At 39.4% G+C, this 21,641-nt stretch overlaps 1 protein-coding gene across 2 annotated transcripts; it reads left to right on the top strand.

Annotated features, from left to right (window-relative positions):
- Positions 1–262: 262 nt before the first annotated feature.
- Positions 263–19,911, top strand: LOC140196447 (G-protein coupled receptor 55-like). 2 transcript variants are annotated; one of them, XM_072255687.1, is made up of 2 exons: positions 263–604; positions 15,504–19,911. In XM_072255687.1, the coding sequence occupies exon 2, from the start codon at positions 15,517–15,519 to the stop codon at positions 16,477–16,479; it is 963 nt and encodes a 320-aa protein (XP_072111788.1). In that variant the 5' UTR covers positions 263–604; positions 15,504–15,516; the 3' UTR covers positions 16,480–19,911. The 2 variants fall into 2 exon arrangements, with proteins under 2 accessions (XP_072111788.1, XP_072111789.1); XM_072255688.1 differs by lacking the exon at positions 263–604 and adding an exon at positions 12,171–12,245.
- The last annotated feature ends 1,730 nt before the right edge of the window (positions 19,912–21,641 follow it).

Here is a 21,641-nt window from a genome sequence, read left to right as displayed (position 1 = left end):
CATGTTTTTGTAAGGGAGTTTCTGATTGTGTTATTTGAGGATAAGAGATGTATTAATGAATAAACCTTAACCACCATTTTTTCTGATGATTGATTTCATTTGTTTCATTATGACTTAATGACGTGCAACTACAAGATATTTAAAAATACTCTGATTTGTTGATCAGCCAAAGAGGGAAGTGGTTAGAAAAAGCATGCAAGCCGTTTTTTTTTAACAAGAAAATGGCTACAAAGCACAGCCTCATCGGTTAAATACCGTGCATATTGCTGTCATTTTTTTTAACATTGCTAACTTTTAGTTAATGAGGGCAATTGAAAATGTAAGTAGATCACTCCTCACAGGTACCAATAAAACAAATAACAGTGTACAGCTATTCTCTGAGCAGCTTGCTCTATGGCCTTAAAACAGAAAAAAATTACTTGAAGTTTGAAGGACAGACAATTCCTGCTGCACTGGTTTATGATGTGCAGAAAGCAAAGATGCAGTTAAGAAAGCATTTAAAAAGGCCTTTGGTATAGTGGTCTTTATTCCAAGAGGGTCGGAGCTCAACCTTAATGAAGTCTTGCTGAGATTGCACAGGGCTTCGGTAACAATTCTTTTGGAGGTATGTATGCAATAATGGTTTCCTTATCAGAAGGGATGTGGTTAAACTGTAGTTGGTGTAATGTAGATTCAGCAGATTGGTTTATGAGTTAATGCATCCCAAGTGGATTTTTAAAGGTTGGCTTCTGCTTACTGGAATTTAGAATAAGAAGCAATCTGAAGGAGACATTATAAACTCTTTGTTGGATGCCCTAGCACCTTTAGTCCTGACTGAGAAACCTGAAACCAGGGGTCTTAATGAGAAAGAAAATCTTTACAGAGATCTTTAATTTTCGGTCACTTACCCTTATCCAAGTTGAGACTGATAGATGTTTTGATGCCAAGGGAATCAGAGGGAAGTGGGACTGTGAGGAAACAGAGAAGTCGTAACAGACAGCCAAGAACTTGCAGAAAAATGGAGCAGATTTGAGTGGTTCTTTTGCCCACATTACCTTTTGCTGTTATTATTTATAATTAGGATCTTTTTGCTGAGTTGGAAATTAAATATCATGACTGTCTCTTAAATAGTGGCCATTACAGAGTTTTCTCTGTTGTGGGAAGCACAGTTTGATGTCAAACTGTTTTCTACAACAAAACCCATGAAATCTATGCATGGGTATGTGAGTAATCACCAAGAGAAAGGAACAGAGATAACAAGCAAACACGGGGAAATCTGCAGATGCTAGAATTTCAAGCAACACACATAAAAGTTGCTGGTGAACGCAGCAGGCCAGGCAGCATCTCTAGGAAGAGGTACAATTGACATTTTGGGCCGAGACCCTTCGTCAGGACTAACTGAAAGGAGAGCTAGTAAGAGATTTGAAAGTGGGAGGGATCGGGGGAGATCTGAAACGATAGGAGAAGACAGGAGGGGGACGGATGGAGATAACAAGCTATCGTTTCAATAACTGTTATCTATGTCAAAGTTGATTTGTTGCCAAACAACATGCCTTGGCAGGATGGCCAGGTAGTAATCAGATTTTCTATTTTTGTAAGTCATATTTTGTCATAGAGTGATGCCTAATTCATGTATTTGCACAATTATTTCATTGTTCATAATAACAGTCAGTATGTCACAAACATTCAAGATAATTTTGAACATTAACACTGCACCATTTCCCACTCTGAATTTTCTGAATGTTCGGCTGTGATATTAACTTAAGCGTGCTTGAACTAGTGAAATAAGTATGTTATTTGATGACGTTCACACATTTGTTACTAGTAGGCTTTTGATTTTGTGTAAGGTTAAATTTAGTATTTACTTGGTCAATATTGGAAAGAGCACATTTTCATAGATTTTTAAAAATATAACCTGGTATCTCTAACATTGAATTATACCAAATAAACTTAAGCTTTTATGCTTGGTATAACTTGTGAGTTAAGGTTAACTTGGAAAGGCAGCGTTCTTCACACAGGAGCTGGGGCTTTATTTATGAGGTTAACACTCAGCTTACATATTGTATTACTTGGAAATATGCTGAAGGAATCAAATATGACGGAAGAAATCAAACCCTTAGAAGGAGGTGACAGGATTGGAAGATGTAGTATCTTTGTGAGTAGAGGTAAGAAACTCTAAGAGTAAAAAAAGACCCTGATTGGAGTTGTATAGAGGCCCTGAACAGTAGGCCCCATGTGGTCTACAAATTACAATGGGAGACAGAAAAAGCATGTCAGAAGGGCAATGTTACAATAATCATGGGGGATTTAAATATGCAGGTAGATTGGAAGATCAGTTTGGTGCTGAAACCCAAGAGAAGGAATTTGTAGAATGCCTAGGGGATGGGTTCTAGAGCAGCTCATAGTGGAGCCCACTGGGGGAAAGGCAGTTCTGGATTAGATGTTGTGCAATCAACCACACTTGATTAGGGAGCTTAAGGTAAAGGAACCATCAGGAAACAGTGCTCGTAATATTGATAGAATTCATCCTGCAGTTTGAGAGGGGAAAGATAAAATCAGATATATCAGTATTATAGTAGAGCAAAGAGAAATAAAGGATGAGAGAGGAGCTGGCCAAAGTTGATTGGAAGGGGACACTAGCAGGGATGATGTTAGAACAGCAAAAGCTGGAGCTTTTGGGGCAATTTGGAAGGCGCAGGATAGATAGATTCCAAAAAAAAGTAGCATTCTAAAGGCAGGTTGATTCAACTGTGACTGACAAGAGAATTCAAAGCCAACATAAAGGCAAAAAGGAGGGCATGTAATAGAACAAAAAATAGTGGGCACGTAATAGAACAAAGATTAGTGGGAAGTTAGAATAGTGGGAAACTTTTAAAAACAAATAGAAGGCAACTAAAAAAAACATAAGCAATGAAAAGATGAAATATGAAGGTAAGCTAGCCAATGATATCAGAGGATACCAAAAGTTTTTTCAGATAACAGAAAAATGATGCTGGAGAGGGAGTAATGGGGACAAGGAAATGGTGGACAAACTAAAGTATTTTGTATCTGTCTTCACTGTGGAAGAAACTAGCAGTATGCTGGAAGCTCAAGAGTGTCAAGGGGCAGAAGTAAGTGCAATTGCTAAAGGTCTGAAAGATAATTCACCTGGACCAGATGGGGTACTCCCCAGAGTTCTGAAAGAGGCAGCTGAAGAAATAATGGAAGCATTAGTAACGTTCTTACAAGAGTCACTAGATTCGGGCATGGTTCCAGAGGATGCTTCAAGAAGGAAAAGAGGCAGAAGAAAGGGAATCATTGGCTAACTAGCCTGACCTCAGTGGTTGGGAAGATGTTAGAACTGATGGTTCAGGATGAGGTCTTAGGATACTTGGAGGCACATCATAAAATAGGCCAAAGTTGGCATGGTTTTCTTAATGGAAAATCTTGCCAGACAAATCCATTGGAATTCTTTGATAAAATAACAGGCAGGATGGACAAAGGAGAGTCAGTGGATATTGTTAACTTGGATTTTCAGAAGGCCTTTGACAAGGTGATGTGCATAAGGCTACTTAACAAAGTAAGAAGCCGTGGTATTACAGGAAAGATACTAGCATGGATAGCACATCAGTTGATTGGCTGGAAACAAAGGGAGCCTTTTCTGTTTAGCTGCCAGTGATAAGCGGTGTTTCACAGGGCTTGATATTGGGACCACTTCTTTTTACTTTATATGTCAATGATTGGATGACAAAATTGATGGCTTTGTGGCAAAGTCTGAGGATGATACGAAGATGGAAGGTAGTGTTGAGGAATCAGGAAGGCTGCAGAAGGTCTTAGACAGATTAGGAGAATGGACAAAGAAGTGGCAGATGGAATACAGTGTCAGAAGGTGTATGGTCATGCATGAAGGAACAAAAGTGCAGCATATTTTCTAAACAGCCAGAAATTTCAAAAATCCAAGGTGCAAAGGGAGTTGGGAGTCTTTGTGCAGGATTCTCTAAAGGTTAACTTGTGGGTTGAGCCGGTTGTGAGGAAAGCAAATGCAAAGTTAGCATTACTTTTGGGATGTCTAAAACATAAAAACAAAGATGTAATGCTGAGGCTTTATAAGGCACTGGTGAGGCCTCACTTGGAGCATTGTGAGCAGCTCTGGTCCCTTATCTAAGAAAGGATGTGCCGACATTGGAGAGGGCTGAGCAGAGCTTCATGAGAATGATCCTGGGAATGAAAGGGTTATTCTCATTCAAACCTATCAGATGTTAAAACACCTAGATAAAGTGGATGTGGAGAGGATGTTTCCGACCATGGGGAATCTAGGACCAGAGGAGCAGCCTCACAATAGAGGGACATCCATTTAGAATGAAGATGAGGAGGAATTTCTTTAGCCAGAGGGTGGTGAATCCATGGAATTCATTGCCGCAGGTGACTATGGAGGCCAAGTGATTGGGTGTATTTAAGGCAGAGGTTAATATGTTCTTGATTAGCTGCCATGAAAGTTTACCGAGAGAAGGCAGAATGCGGTAGAAAGGAAAATGGATCAGCCATGATAACCTGGCAGAACAGGCTCAATAGGCCTATTAGCCTAATTCTGCTCCTATCTCTTATGGTCTCATGAATTTATTTATTTAGTAGTTTGTTTATTTATTTCTAGATAGAACGCAGAACAGGCCCTCCCGGCCCAATGTGCCATGTGCTTAGCAACCCACCTATTTATCACTTGGCTAATCAGAGTTACAATGAATCAGTTATCCACCTAACCAGTACCTCTTTTTATGACTGCTACAATCCCAGTGATCTACTGTTGCTTGTCGTGCTTTCCATGTATCCTGGGAACCTTTATTGCTCCCTTCGCAATCTTTCAGGACTGCAAATGAGCACAAGCAGTAATCGTCATTCATCAGAGGAGAGAGAAATGCTGTAGCTGGGCATCAACAATATGTATGTGAAAGTCTATGCAATGCTTTCATGTGGGCAACATGCAATTGATTAACATGAAGGGGCCAAGCAAGCATTGGCAAGGACATTGGAAGAGAATTTACAGAAACTGATGTGCTGTCTCTGTTAGATGAGCCAAATGGAAACAGCAACGTTGCAGTCGATATGAACTAGGTGAAGATAAAGTATCAAAACAAAGGGTACCTTGAAGGAAGGCAGTGCATTCAAACACCTCAGGTTCAGCAAGCACACTTGAGGAAGGTGATTATGCCTTTATTGATAGTTACACAGAATATCATTGGTCACTCTAGCCAGAGTGCTCTCAGCGTTACGAGGGACACAAGATAGACTGATTAGGGAGAGGCAGGAGCTGTGCATGGAATTAGATGGCCATGACGTTACAAACATTAGAAAGGGAACATTAAAAATGAAGCAATACATAGACTGGATGGAATTGACACTGAGCCTTTAGGGACATTTTAGAAGATTTGAAATGGGAGGAACACAACCTCAAGCAGAATTGGATCCAAGAAGCTAGTTCTGATGAAAATGTCAACTGTTTCTCTTATTATGGATCTGCTAAATATTTCCACCATTTTTCTTTCTTTTCAATATTTTTATTGATTTCTATATAGAAGAATAGAGTCCATACTATAAAACAAAAGAAAAACAATACCAGATACAGTATATTGAATCACATTAACGAACCCCTTACCCTATATTCATATAGATTAGATTAATTTGTTTGATAGAATATAAACAGTTTTATTAAGGAAATCTATACCCACTACCATAGTTGAAGCTGTTTGGGAAAAAAAAACCTTATCAGATAATAAAATATACTATTAACCAACTTCTGTACTTTAATGAGAAGTCAAAGATTATGAAAATAATTTAAAAACGGCCCCCACAAATTTTGAAAATCTTGGTTAGATTCAGAAATTGAACAACGAATCTTTTCTAAATTTAGGCACGCCATAACACCCCGTAACCACTGAACATGATCAGGTGGAACAGCAACCTTCCATTTAAACAAAAGCGCCCTCCTAGCCATAAGAGAAATAAAAGCCAGAATGTGCAAACCAGATGTCTTCATGATGATACCTTTCCTTCCAACAATACCAAATAGGGCAGTCAAAGGATTAGGCTTAAAATTTACTTTAAAGAGTGCAGAAAAAGTTTGGAATACTTCCTTCCAATATTTTCCAAGACTTGGGCACGTCCAAAACATATGAATAAATGACACTTCTCCATTGTTACACCTATCACAGTAGGGAGATATATTCCTATAAAAACGAGATAACTTATCCTTGGTCATATAAGCCCTATGAACCACTTTAAATTGTAGGAGGGAATGACGAGCACATAACGATGAAGTATTAACCAATTTAAAAATTTCATTCCAAGTTTCTTCCGAAGTTGAAGTCTGTAAGTCTTGTTCCCAAAGATTTTTGATTTTGTCTGAAGGATCATTTCTCATTCCCAACAACATATCATAAATATTAGATATTGAACCATTATAAAATGATTTCATATTATGAATTTCATTAAATACGTTCTTATCAGGCCTATTAGGAAATGTATATAAGTGAGATCACAGAAAATCTCTAATTTGTAAGTACCGAAAGAAATGGGTTTTTGGTAAACTATATTTAGTTGACAATTGTTCAAATGAAGAAAGACTTTCTCCAACAAACAGATCCACCATTTTTAATTTTTAGTTCTTAATGCAATATCCATAGTTCCAACAGTCAAATAAACACCTCTAATTTCTAGAAATTCAGTGTATTACTCATGAAGTCAATAATCATGACTTCCCTTTTTCACATTCTTACGAATTAATCCTGCCATCTTCAAAGTTGAATTCATCTTTTCCTATTCACTTCTTGTCATGATGCACCCAAGAAGGGCTGGGCCCAGCTGCAGAGGAACAGGAGGCTCTCTCTGTTATGGAGGTCACCGGCACCTACTCAACTAGGAGTTGCGGACAGCAGGCTCATGACTCGAACCAGAAACAGAGGAAAGGCAGGATCCCCAGGAAGAGAAGGATGCAAGAGGTTAGACGTTGGAACACCAACGGAGCCTCGGAGGAGCAGCTGAGTGACACTATGAGATAATTCGTTCTCTCTGACCCAATGACTCTCCCCTCCCCCCTCCACTCTTGTTTTTGCTCAAAGAGATGGCGTAGGATGAGGAGAGAATGTGGCACAGAATGAAGAGCAATTGTTCTCAGGAGTTCAGGAAAAATGGTGGCATAATCATGTTTCTTTTGGAATATTAAATGAGTGAACAAAGAAAAAATGTTTTCTTTGGTAAGATTATATAGGAATGAGAGAAATAGTGGAAGATTATCTATTGAATTTAGAGATTGCTATCATGAATGTTGATGACAGAACATGTTCTGAAACATGGGTTCTGAAACAATTTGACTCGTAGGACTGGACATTACAATCCCTAAATTTTCTGCACTGCACTTGACTTGAGTGAAAGGAGTTCTTAAAGATGACCACTAGATGATGTTACCACCATTACCACACATCTTCAGTTGTGTACCTTGACATCACTGGGTGTTTCTGCCTTTTATCACAAGACACCCTCAGCTGAGGCAGGCCCACCACAGGCTGATCAGACCTGAGTGTGTGTCACATGGTTAGTCTCTAGATGATCACTTGGCAGCCCAGACAGCACCCCTTCTTTTCAGCCACAGCCAGTGACTGCTCATTTCGGTGGCATTAGCAAGTGCTTTGATTGCCTTCCTATGGGCCTGCCCTCTGACCCCTACGTCCCTCAGCAGCCTTACGGTGGAACTGGCTACAAAGCCCCTGCACCCCACCTCAACTGGGCGCACTTTTACATTCCAGCCTCGCTCCTCTGCTTCGACTGCAAGGTTGGCATATCGCGGCCTTTTCCGTTTGTAAGCCTCATCCACAGCATCCTCCCAGGGGACAGTCAGCTCAATGATAAAGACGTGCCGACAGGAGTTGGACCAAAGGACCAGGTCAGGCCGCAGGTTGGTTGTTGCAATTTCAGATAGGAAGGTAAGCTTCTGGCCTAAATCAACATGCATTTCCCAGTCCCTGGCTGCACTCAGTGGGCATGAGTCGTGAGGCAAGGGGTTAGCCCCCGGTTTCTCTCCTTCCCGGGTGAAGGATGGTAGTTGTGGGACCGTTGTCTGGGCATTGAGAGGACTGGCGTTGGTAGTTACTCTCTTACACTCAAGTTCAGCTGCCAAACACCTCAGCACTTGGTCATGTCGCCAGGTGTGTCTGCATTGTATTAGGCTGGTCTTGCAACTAACCACGATGTGCTTGAGGGACGCCGGAACTGTGCACAGAGGACAGGCTGGATCCTCTCCCAGCCAAAGATTTAGGTTTGTAGGAGAGGGCAGGACATCATATCTTGCTGTGATGATGAAGCTCAGTCTGTTTGACTCCATGCTCCACAGCTCACTCCATGTGATTTTCCTCCTCTCAACACCCTCCCACCTCACCCCCTCAGCTTTGCTTGGCTTGGGATATTGCTATGGCACATCTGGCTGCTGCTTCTTGGTGGCGCTCCTCCTCCACCACCAGGTGCCGGCGTTCAGTTGTAGGAGCCTTTTGCCAGGTAGGTTTCATCACTCCAAGGCCAAGGCCTCCTCTGTCCTGTTGGACATAGTCCACTATGTCCCGGTGTCGGAGGGCAGCTTCTGCGTCCAGTACTGCTGCGGCTGGGGTCCATTTCTTCCCTGTTGCTCGAGCAGGAGCAATGCCTCTTATGATTGGGTCCCAAGATTTTTTGAGTGTCATTTCCAGCCTTGCTTTGGCACTTTTGTATTCCTCCACCAGGCTAGAAATTGGCAGAGAAAGGGTTCTGTTCCCGTGAAGTCCTGTGCTGCTAAGGCATCTTGGTAGCCCAAGCCACTTCCTCACATGTGAGCTCACCAGCCTCTCCAGCCCATTTGCATGAGACATAGTGACCTCATAGATGGTAATTGGCCGCATAAGTCGGGGCAGCAGTCCAAACTGAAAGCACCAAGGCTTCAATCTCCCCGGGGGAGCTGTGTTGTTGATTAGCTTGAGGCCACTGATTGTATCCTGCTTTAGTTGTTCTACATGCTCTATGGCTCTGAGGTCTGCATTGTACCACCGTCCGAGGCTTTTGATGGGCTTTTCCAGGACAGTTGGTATTGGCTCAGCGTTGATACAAAACCTTAGGTCGGTGAGCTGGCCTTTGACAATTGAGATACTGCGAGACTTACTGGGTTTGATCTCCATTCATGCCCATTTGATGTTTCCCTGGAGTTTATCCAGCAGGTGTTTGGTGCATGCTTTTGTTGTTGTTATTGTGGTCATGTCATCCATGTACACCCTGATTGGAGGAAGACGCAGCCCATTCCTCAAGCATTTCCCTCCGACCACCCATTGTGATGCTGGGATAATGAGCTCCATTGCCATGATAAATGCCAGAGGAGAGATGGTACAGCCCGCCATTATGCCTATCTCAAGGTGCTGCCATGTGCTGGTGTTATCTTGTGTTGTGACACAGAACTGCAGATCCTGGAAGTACGCTTTGACCAGCTATGTGATGCCCTCTGCAACCTGGAAAAAGTTGAAAGCTGCCCACAGAGTCTCGTGAGCCATCGACCCAAAAGCATTGGCAAGATCTAGGAAGACTACATGCAGGTCTTTCTTTTCTTTCTTGGCAGTTTGTATCTGGTGTCAGATGACATTTGCATGTTCCAGCCATTCTGGGAAACCACGTATTCCTGCTTTCTGTACTGATGTGTCGACGAAGTTGTTGCTCAGCAAAAAGGCTGAGAGTCTTTGAGCCACGACACTAAAGAAGAGCTTTCCTTCCACATTCAGGAGACTGATCTGGCGGAACTGACTGATTGTTGAGGAATTCTTCTCTTTGGGAATTAGTATCCCTCCCGCCCTTCGCCATGCCTTAGGTATAATTCCTTTCCCCCATGCCACCTTCATTAGAAAAAAATAAATGAGATGATTGATGCTACGTTGATATCAGATTAAAAAGATCTACAAATTGTATGAAGCTAGGGGGAGGGTCCTAAATGGATCCAAGATTTTGAAGTTGGAAAGATATGAGAAGAAGCTCAGTCCCTTTCAGGGAACTTTATTTGGAATCAAAGGGGGAGATACAGAGGTGAAAGCTTGGGACTGGATAAGACTGAAAGGAAGAGGGTTAGAGAAAGATGAAAGGGATAATGTACTTGGAACAGCAACCACATACAAGTCTTATAAAACTTATGAAGCTTAGTGCTTAAAAAAATAAAATGATATCTTTAAAGACACAAGTGCTGCTGAAGCCTGAGGTCTTGAGCATTTAGTTGGCGGTGTTTAATGCTGATTGAGGATCTCAGGATGTAACAAGGAGAACACTGAGTTTCTCAGATATCTTTTTTCGTCTCAGCAGCTCAAAAACTAGAGGTGAAATTTTACTTGTGGGCATAAAAGAAATGTGGCAGTAACAACAGGTCCTAAAAATAGACGAGGAAGTGAATGTAACAACATTCAAGATAAACAAAGTAGAAAAGAAATTCAGTCAGATAAAAGAAGAAATATCTATAAAATGGGAATATCGGAAGAGTTCTCCGATTTTCCTACACACATGTGAATATTAGGAATATGAAATCAAATGTTTGCCTTTGGCAAATCCACCATGGCTTTTATTTATGAACTTATATTTTTTGTGCAAAAATTGTTCAAATTAATGTCCAACAATGCAACTGATGTTAGATTTATCCTGTTTTCTAAGAATCTAACATTTATACCTCTTCAGTCATTTGACACCACTTCCATACCAAAGAAATATTGGCGTATTCAGCACACTTTTTACATCCACTTTTAGCCTATTTGAACAGGATAATATTTCTGCTTTCAGCACTGACAGCTATTGCCGTATCTCATCATTTTCAATTTGTCCTTCCTCCTTTACCGTGACATTTGTCACTTCCTCTTCTTCAATGCAGCTAAAAGCTAAATACACATTACTTTACTCAGCGGTTTGCTCTCATGGTGTCCGTAAGACCCAAATTTCTCATATTCTCTTAGTTTAGCTGTTCATAAAAAAAGATTACATTCAATCTGCCTAAAATTACTTAGTGTCAGCTTTCTTTATGCCTTTCTTACTTCATTTGCAGCACAACACAACAATTTCTGTACTCCGTTGTTTCCTGAACCTGACATGTCTGGGCTATTTTATTCTACTTCACTTTAATCCAAATTTATTAGTCATCCAGAGACCTTTAACTTTATTTTTATCCTTTTGTGAGTATATTTGGATTTGCCATTGCCTATTTTCCAGTTTGCCTGCCATAATTACCAATCTTCTGATTTTCTCTGAATTCGAAGAAAAATGCTTTTCTTCAGAAGGGTGCCAGTATCTTTCACAATTCCTTGTCTATCTCTATTATAAATGACACTGTGACCACTCCTTCCTCCATTGTAACATCTCTCTTGTACCCTCTCCACCTACCCCACCTCAATTTCTCCGAACCAAGTCAATCTCTTGCTTCCTTTCTTAAGGACATTCACCTCTGCAGATTTCAAGAGTATAATTCATTAGTTCTTATGCTGATTTTAAAACTAAATGTAGCAGGATAATTACATTTGTTAGTTTATATCTTTTTGAGTTCATTTGAATTTGTGAAGTAATTGATTATGCAAAATTTTATTGATCTATTTGGAAAAGCAAAGAACTTCTGAGTTTTCACTTTGTTTCTTCAATAACTATAAATCAATACCTTGTGTTTCAGTCTCTAATTTCACTCTAAAGTAGGAGTACCCATCCAGGAGTCCTCCGACCCCTTGCTTAATGGTATTGGTCTATGCAATAAAATAGTTGGGAACCCCTGCTCTAAAGGTTTGTGTCCCAGATGAATCCTATATGTTCCGTTGCTTGAACAAGATGCTCTGGTGTGACTCCTTCACTTCAATGTCATTCACTGGACTGGGGTCTAGCTACTTTCTCTATCCTCAATCTCAACAGCACTCAGACTTGACGTGGGTTTATTTGAAGTGGTGAGTCACATTCCTTCTGAACAGTGCCTGTCAGAGATTGCAGATATTTTCACTGTCTCAAAATGTTCTTTCATTTTGATAACTTCTGCACCCACATAAAGGCTATTTAGTAACCACTAAAAATTTCTCTGTCACGTCAGATAGATTTACAACAAGTACTGAGCTAGATGAAGGAAGCTTAAAAATGCCAAGGTCTAGCAGAGGGTTAAACATGATTTCAATTTTACTCCAAGCGTGCCATGCTTGGTGGAATGTCTGAAGTTATCGCGAGGAAACGTGTACATGAGAAATAATTAATCGTGGCAACCATGGAAGTCAAGTACATGGAAAGTAAGTTTTACAGAATTGTAAACATTTTATTTTGGCAAAAGGAACCTGGGAAGATAAGCAATGGGCATAGGATGTGGTTAAAATATATAGCGTTGTCAATCATTTTGATGATATACAGATACTTATGCAAGGGTGGGCAAGATACACCCATTCAGTTTCCAGCAAGTCTATCAGACAACTGTATTGTAAGTATGTTTTTTTTTAATAATTTTAGTAAAGTGGAATTACATTCTTGAAGGATTGCTCGTCACATTGGTAGCAATATGCTCCAATCCAATCCACGTAGGCAGTGAGATATGAAGGTTCTTTGGGGTGGTTTGATGACTGGGAATAGAGTTTCAGAGTTAATACATACGTATTTATAAAACATAATGGATGAAATATAATATGCATAATTATACTTAAAAATAAGCACCAAAGATAAATAAATTTAACTTAGTTAAACTGCAACTAATCCAGCCATTTGAGATAGACGATTTGCATTAAAAAGTAGGTTGGATTGATGAAGTGTATCGACTATGAACAAATGAAAGGTAATTTTTAAATTTCTTGATTAAATAAATTGTCTGAAGAATGCAACTCATGGACACGTAAGTTGTAAAATTTGCAGCAAGAACATAAGGTATAATTGAAGTTCCTCGAAGTAAAACGCTCTAGCTTTATTTTCCTGCATTTAAAAAACAATAACCTTAGAGGAAAAAAAAATCATTGCTTGGTTAAAAGAATCTCAATTGCCCTTTGCAAGCCTGTTTCAAAAATAAGGTAACTCTCGATCAACAAGACTACTGGGCCACTGGTTTTCAGGTTAATTTCAAATAAAAATTGACTTAATGTTGAATTCAGTGATTGATCAGCAGAAGAATTTGTTTTATTTGCTGCACCACATTCAATTAATTCTTACTAAACAAAGACCAAAGGAACAATTTCCACTGAAAACTGAGTAACTAAATGATAGATTTTTAGAGCGACCAGTTCCCAAAAATTTAAATATAAAGTGGGTACCTGGTGGTAGTGGTGACCAATTAAGTTTGAGACGGCTAATTACAAGGGACAAAAAATAGAAAACTGACCCAAAACACAAGCAACTTAAATGCAATTTATATAACTAGCATCGATTTCTTACCAGAGGATGTTAAAATAGTTATTTCAGTGACTTGTTCAAAATTTTAAAACATGCATTTTAAGATCTTTGAAATACGCCATGTCTTTAAAATATCCCCAGCTTGAATATCTTGGTTTCAACGGATTAAAAACAAAACCTGCTCTGTTTTGTAAATAGGCTTCTATTTGTTTTAGTGATAACAAATAGGGAGTGTATATCTTCATTCATATTGCTTTAGGAAGGCCACTCAGGGTTTCAAGACGAAAAGTAAACCAGTGGAGGTACGTTAGAATGTGAAAGAGTCATGGAATAATACCAACAGATCATAATAGGCCCTTTGGTTCAACATGTAAGTGCAGGCTGTCCAGTACCTTTCCACATTAATTTCAGTCTCTGTTCTTAACCCATTGCTTTCTATGCCGTTGTGTTTATCCGTGTTGGTGATAAGACAGAAAAGTAAAAACACAGGCAGAAATTAGTCTCTAAAGAAAAGGCAATGGATCTTGTAATGAAGTAAAACTTAAGATAAGGCTACATCCAGATTGTAAACAGTATTGCTGATTTTGACTTGTGCATTACAGAGATGGAATCAATATTCTCAATTATTTTGTTCAGTACCTAAAACCCCAGTTTTACTTTATTCCAATTAAGCACTTACAAATTAAGCAAGAATTTTAATAAAATTTAATAAAATCAAATCTTACATTTTTTTTTTAGGGAGTTGAAACCTTTTAAACATTGAGCTGGGTTCTGCCGTGTTCTTTCCATTCTAAACCCACAGCATTTCACAGTGTGACTGTTGACAGGTATCAAATGCGTTAGCCCTGTGCATAGTAACCAAGTTACGCTACATATTTCCCTGAAATGCAGAGGTGGGATAGAGCATCTATACAGGGGATCACTGTCAGGTTCAGGTTGTCAAGTTAGATCCGGGATCCACCAGCTCACCCATTTAATTGGGATTGTAGGGCAGTGTGAGAGGAAAAAAAACTCAATTAAGCAACTATTTCTATTAATCCACCTTTGATATAATGCTGTTTTAAAGGTGTTTCAAGAGTTTTTACTGGATTTTGTTTGTATAATATTTAAATAACTTTATTTTCATGTGTAATAGCTTTTGCATTTCCAAATGTCAGAGACATTCGAAGACATTGAAAAACCTCAATATATGGTAGAGTTTAGGGTGTAACTTTGATGGTTACCAAAGGTTTCCATAAAAGTTTTGTAGGTTTGTTTTGGATCATCCACTAGATTCGGTTAAATTTGGCAGAAGCCAGGTTGGTGCCAAGGTTGTCCCTGTTTGTGTCCTGGATTGCCTGGACAAGTGAGATCAGCCATTCAGTTCCTGAGAGCATAGCTTCAGGAGAAACGGAAAACACAAGCTGGCAGGAAACTCTGGTCAAGAAAAATCAGGCCAATTTTTGAGATAGATTGTCTGAATCGTATGATATTGAGGGCTAGTTATTCTGTTGTTCCTGTGCTGCTACTTTAAAATAGGTTTTTAATGACCACGCAACACACATCAAAGTTGCTGGTGAACGCAGCAGGCCAGGCAGCATCTCTAGGAAGAGGTACAGTCGATGTTTCGGGCCGAGCTCGTTCGTCAGGACTAACTGAAAGAAGAGATAGTAAGAGATTTGAAATTGGGAGGGGGAGGGGGAGATCTGAAATTATAGGAGATGTGGTTGAAAAGTTGAAGAGCCGAAGTTATGTGTGTTGCTTGAAATTCCAGCATTTGCAGGTTTCCTCGTGTTTGCGTTTTTAATGACCACCCATGTTTTTCCCCACGACTGAAAATTTAAGTTACCATGAAACCACTTCTAACAACATTTCAGGCTGTGGATGCCAGATGATAACTTCATGAGATGTGAGTGAAAAAGAAGTATTAAAATAACATCCCAAGCAGATTTTTCTGTAATTTTGGTGAAGGTTTAGTTTAAACATATTTTTTAGAAAGCATACAGAGGAATCTTACATGAATATATTAAATGGGTAACTTTTGAAGATCATGCAGACTGAATTTCCAAGGTGCTACAGGTGAATCAAAATTTTCTCTAGCAACCAGGTCTCATTTTTACATCAATGTAATCACAAATTATGTCTGACTTTAACTGATTGAAGGAGAGTGGCTGAATTCCAGGTATACTTCTTTGCAGGATTAAGAAGGCCATGGATTTGGGCAGCCACAGTAACAAAAACTCAAGCTGTGAGATTAAAACATCTGAGGAAGAGAAGATTATCCATCTAGTGGTCTACATTCCCATCTTCATCATGGGGTTGCCCTTCAATTTGCTGGCCCTTTACATGTTCTGCGGCAAGATTAAGAGATGGACTGAATCTACCATTTACATGAGTAATCTTGCTTTGGCCGACATCCTGCTGTTGTTTTCCCTACCCTTCAAGATGCTCGACCAAGATAGTGGTTGGCCCTTTGGAAAAGCCTTCTGCTCCTTTGTGGAGTCCATCTACTTCGTCAATATGTATGCCAGCATTTTCATCATCACGTCCATTAGTATTGACCGCTATCTCGCCATCATCCATCCTTTGAAAGCAAGAGACTTCCGATCACCACGGAATACCTTGATAATCTGCTTCATTATTTGGGTCTTTGTTTGGTTGGGAAGCATCCCTGTTTATCAATTTCATGATACTTCAGGCTCCAATTATACCTCAAACTTTAGCATTGCCTGCTTCCATAGATTTTCTGATAAGTCCTGGAATCCAGGGTTAATTATTTTTGTGGAGCTGATGGGCTTTGTGATTCCGCTCACCATCATGACCTTCTGTTCAGTCCAAATCATCAGGAAACTTTTGCATAGGCAAAATGATATCCCTGGAAACTATCAGATGTGCATTAGAATAATCACTGTCAACCTAGCAACCTTCATCTGTTCATTTGTGCCTGTCCATCTTGGCATCTTCCTTCAGTTTTTAGTGAGGCAGGACATCATTGACCAAAGTTACTGTTCAGAAAGAAAGGCTATTAGTTTATTTGTACAGAGTGCCATGTGCATAGCCAATGTTAACTGTTGTCTGGATGCCATTTGCTATTATTTTGTTGCAAAGGAATTCCGAGAGCAAGGTTCACGCACCAAAAGATCTTTGGCTAGCATTTTCTCAATCATTGACTGAGCATTTAACAAAACCTTCTTCTTACATAGGATAGTGTTTTGCTGATTCTAAACTGTCCACTGCATCAAACATGCTCATCATGTACATCAGGGTTGTTTCATCAATGCATCTTCTTGTGAAAGAGCAAACGTATATGTAGCACTCTGAGCAATCTGTGGAAATGCCATCATGCTTCTCAGCAAGTTAAACACTCTTTCAATGTAGCAAACATAAAAGTGAAAGAGAAATGTGCACACAATGCAGTGTGATTATGACCAGAAAATCTCTTTCAGGCTTCAGGAAAAAGAAGGGAAAATATTCTACAGTATACCAAGGCTAATGCCACTAAATCCCCACTTATCTTAAACTCTGCTTTGATGGGCATTCAGGGCTTTTGTTTAACATTTCTCCTGAAAGATAGCATCTCCATTAGCGAGACCTTGGAGTACTGAACTTGAATGTAGGCTTACACTATCTGCTGATCTCTGAAGTGTGATTTGATCCTATCAGCTCTAGACTCAGATGGAAGAATCTTTCCACTAAGCACAACCAAGCTCACAACTTCTGTTCCTAGCCATTAAGACCCTGAACAGTAGATTCCTAAAAGGTTCATTATGTATTCTCCTCATTCTTGATCCTAGGTCCAATATTTTTTTGGGGTAAAGAAAAGAAGATTGAAATATTTGTAACATGGGCTCTGTAATAACTGGAGGAAACTTCACACCATAGGTGCACTGTGACCTTTGTTTCCTTTGACTTTGTGTATAATGAATTTCACTGGCAGATGCTGAGAGTAAAAGACCATGAATCATCATAATTGAACGGTTGCAACAGCAGATTGCAAACCTGAGACCAATTTCAGGCTGATAAAAGTGTGAGCAAATTCAAGTTTTTGCTTTGTAGCAACATTCAAGCTAAGGCCATCCGAGACAAACTAACCTGTTTGAATGATACCATATCTATTTTCTGCAACATTAGATCTCCCCACTATCACTGCAGCTTTTCTCCTTCACAAGATCTTCTTGAGTAATTCACCAAGGTTTCTGTGACAGTGCCTCTAAATCGTTCAATGATTACCACTCAGAAAAATAAGCACAGCGGTTGCATAGGAATATCATTTCAGTTCTGCATTTTTTTTTCTACTCACCACCTAGATTTGGAAGTAGATCATATACACAAGAGATCCTGAAGATGCTGGAAATCCAGAACAACACCCTCAAAATGCCGGCAGCATTTATGGAAATGAACAAACAGTCAAAGTTTCAGGCTGAGACCCTTCATCAGGACGGGGAAAGAAGGGGGAACCTAGCCAGAATATGAGGTGTTGCTCCTTGTATTCTTAGGTTAGCATGAATATTGATTCCTCCAACTTCTGGTAATGTTTTTCTCCCCACTTCTCTCTTCTTCATTTCCCCATTCTGGCCTCTTACCACTTCTCCTCATCTACCTTTCACATCTGCCTGGTACCCCTCCTCCTTCCCTTTCTCCCAAGATCCACTCTCCTCTCCTATCAGATTTCTTCTTCTCCAGCCCTTTGTCTTTTCCACTTATCACCTCCCAGTTTATCCTCCCCCCACCCACCCACTTGTCTTCACCAATCACTTTCTAGCTTTTCCTACCCCCCCCTTGCCCCAGCTTTTTATTCTGGCATTCTTTCCAGTCCTGATGAAAGGTCTCAGCCAGAAACGCCGCTGTTTGTTCATTCCCATGGATGCTGCCTGATCTGCTGAGATCCGTCAGCATTTTGTGCGTGTTGCTTTGGAAGTAAATCGTTATTCCTTCATCGGTGCTGGGACAATGTTCTCGAACTGCCACCCATCTTTGTTACATGGAATTGAGTGGCTTAAGAACCCTGCTCGCCACTACCTTTTCTAAGGCAATTAGAGAGAAGCATGAAGTGCTGATGTCGTCAGCTACAGCAAAAACCTACGAGTAAATGAGAAAGATGAAACAAGTGCAGAAAACCAGAAATATGTCAATCGAAATCAATGACTTGTTGTGACAGCCACAGCATTATCTTAAAGATAACTTATTCTAACACATTTGTAGATTTTTAAGATATCCCTTTCCTTCTCTTTAGTGTCAAATTTGCTTTTATATTTTTAAATTCGCATTAATTCCTTCTGTTTCCTTTGCTGTTTCGGGTATCCTGACAGTTAACTCTTTGAATTTTAAAAAATCAGACAATATGTTTGGCTAATTACAAAAGTTATTAAACTGTTCTCTTTCAGCAGGCAGAAACCACAATTAAAAAACAGAAATGAGATATGACAAGTATTGAAGTGATCATAGCTCAAGATTCAAAGAGCCTACATAGGTGGCATTTGACTGTTCAGATAGATATAACTTTATCTTGGTACAGACCTCAGCTGTACAGGTTGGGAATGTTTTACGATCAAGACCTGGCATTTGCAGAATCATATGAGTCACATGATTCTACAGAGAGAACAACAGACAACTTTAACTTACCTCACTATTTTCAGACTTGCAAGAAGGGAAAATATACTTTCGGTTATAATCCCGATTTAAGACCTGTGTGGATATGTTTTGTTCCTGTGCACAAGTATATATGTGCAGGTATTGGTACAGAAGAGTTTAAGATGAGAGTGTTTGTCCATGCCTGAGTATAGTGTGTATATGCAACACACATAAAATGCTGGAGGAACTCAGCAGGTCGGGCAGCATCTATGGAGGGAAGTGAACAGTCAATATTTTGGACCCTTCATCACTGGGTGAGGACAAAGTGCTGAGAAAATCAAGCAGTATTTTCTAGCAAATATTCAGCAGGCCAAACACCAATGTAAAGAGAAGACAGAATCAAAATGTTACATTGATTTTTTTTTGTTGGAATGAAAGACATGAGCCAAGATTTATTTTTCCACTATACTACCTACTTCGCTGAATGTCCTGATGAAGGGGACTAAACACTGACTGTGCATTTCCCTTCATAGATTCTACCTGATCCGCTGAGCTCCTCCAGCATTTTGTATGTGTTGCTCCAGATTTCCAGCATCTGCAGAATCTGTTGTGTCTTTGTGTATGTTTGTATATATCTTTGCAGGTGCAGTGTGAGTTTGTGCAGGATTGAGGGCTTTTGAGCGTATGTTTATGAATACACATGCATGCGCAAGTGTACGTGAATGTGTTAACGTGCTAGTGTGCACATAGAATCACTGGGTGAGGGCAAAATGCTTTGAAAATCAAGCAGTATTTTCCAGCAAATATTCAGCAGGCCAAACACCCAGTGTAGAGAGAGGACAGAATCAAGATTTTGCATTGATTTGTTTAAAATTAGAATTAATGGCATGAACCAAGATTTGTTTTTCCACAACACTGCCTGCTTTGCTGAATGTTTCCAGTATATTTTCCTTCCATTTCAGATTTCAAGAATAGTAGTGTTTTGTTTTAAAGAATAATAAAGCTTTTCTTGAAGAACATAGCAACAATCATTCTGAAGCAAATATTGTGCATTTATTTTGTATTCCAATCTGAAATAAAAGTAGAGATTGAGTGACTCCAGGTTTTTACTAACGCTCAGTATCACACAGTTGACATTTGCTTTTTATGTTCATGTACAACCAGTCATAGCCTCTCGAGCCCAACCCAACGACCCTGTTGTGAGAGGTGGAAATGGGTAAGGCTGGCCAACAGGGCTCTGGTGAAGCTGTAAAGGCCAATCCCCTATACAGTGGATACAATGGGTTACAGAATCATTGATGAAATCCAACCATACCGTTGATTTTGGACGATGGAGACAGGAGGTCATCAGTGGCCTGTCTCCATCATCCCAGTCCACCGGGAGCTGAAGGCCCAAGAAGAAGAGGAAGAAAAAGACAATCAGTCATTGCAATTTCTCCACTTAAAACTTACCTAAACAACTTCTCATGTGTCTCAACAAATGTTAATCTACAATAACTTTCAGGTAGGTAAGTGAGATTGGTTTCTGTACTCTTCCAATTCATGAAATTATTTTATCAGTGCTGTTGTGTTGATAAGACATCCCAAGAGACATGAAAGAGAACAATCTTCAAGATAAGTTTTAATCATAACCGTTTGCTTGAGGTTTGTAATTTTCTTCACTATTTATCTAAGTTCCAGATGAATTGTGCATAATAATTGCAGGCCATAGATAAGATTATGTTTTGTGCATGTATTACATGCAATCTTTATAAAGAAATCCTTATTCAGATTAATTCATCTCATATACAAAAATTACAGATTTACTGACTTTGCTGACTGGTAGGCTCAGAGAAAATTAATATTGATTATGGGTTTTTTATCTGAGCTGGAGAGATTTAAATGCAGAATTCACCAGAAAGCATTATTACACAAAAATGATAAAGGACAACAGCAAATAGGATATAGACAATGTATCTTGTAGAGATAACATTTTAATTACCTTACTTGTATGAGTGTGGCTATGGCAAGTCATAATAGACAGCAGAGCCCACTCTCTTAAAATATTTTTAAAAAGCTGTTAGAAGCATTCTCAGTGTTGAATACCAGAAAGAAAGCTCTTTCATATTAGGAATAATATCCTCAAAGATACACATCAAAAGCAAAAATAAAAGCTAAATATACTTAGCACCTTTAACATTGTAAGACATTCCATTTTAGGAAATATGCCTGTATAGATCTGTTAAATTGCATGTTAATTGGTATTTAAAATCTGCAATGAAATGTTTCAAAAATACTTAATATTTACAAAAATAAATGATTTCCCTGACTTTGGGATGTTGACTTTACAGGTTATGAAATAGCTTTCAAGTGCAGTCACTGTAATAATAAAGGGCTTTCACAGAACCATTTCCTGTGGAAAAGTGGTTGCATAGTGGTCAGATAACCTGCTCTAACGATGGTCTAAGTCAGTGATAAATATTGGCCTGTGTATTGAAGAAACTTGGTCTGTTCTCTGTTTTACCCATTTACCTGTCACGCTTTACTTGCCTATATTGCCTCCCAGTCCAACATTGCCTAACTGTAAAAGTCTTCAGTCTTGCTTTCATTATTGACGTCTTATCAAAGCCTTATAATATATGCTTTCCTTCATTCCTGCTCTGTTGGAGATTTTTTTTGATACACTATTCATATCATATCTTCAGTTGGGCCAGAAAAAATTAAATTGCCTTTCTAAACCTTTAGTTTTCTCTTTCTTGCTGTAAATTCATAAAGCAGATTTTTTT

Source organism: Mobula birostris, chromosome 4 (assembly GCF_030028105.1).
Source record: "Mobula birostris isolate sMobBir1 chromosome 4, sMobBir1.hap1, whole genome shotgun sequence".
Taxonomy (NCBI): Eukaryota; Metazoa; Chordata; class Chondrichthyes; order Myliobatiformes; family Myliobatidae; genus Mobula; species Mobula birostris.
This window is presented reverse-complemented; position numbering and strand designations above follow the sequence as displayed.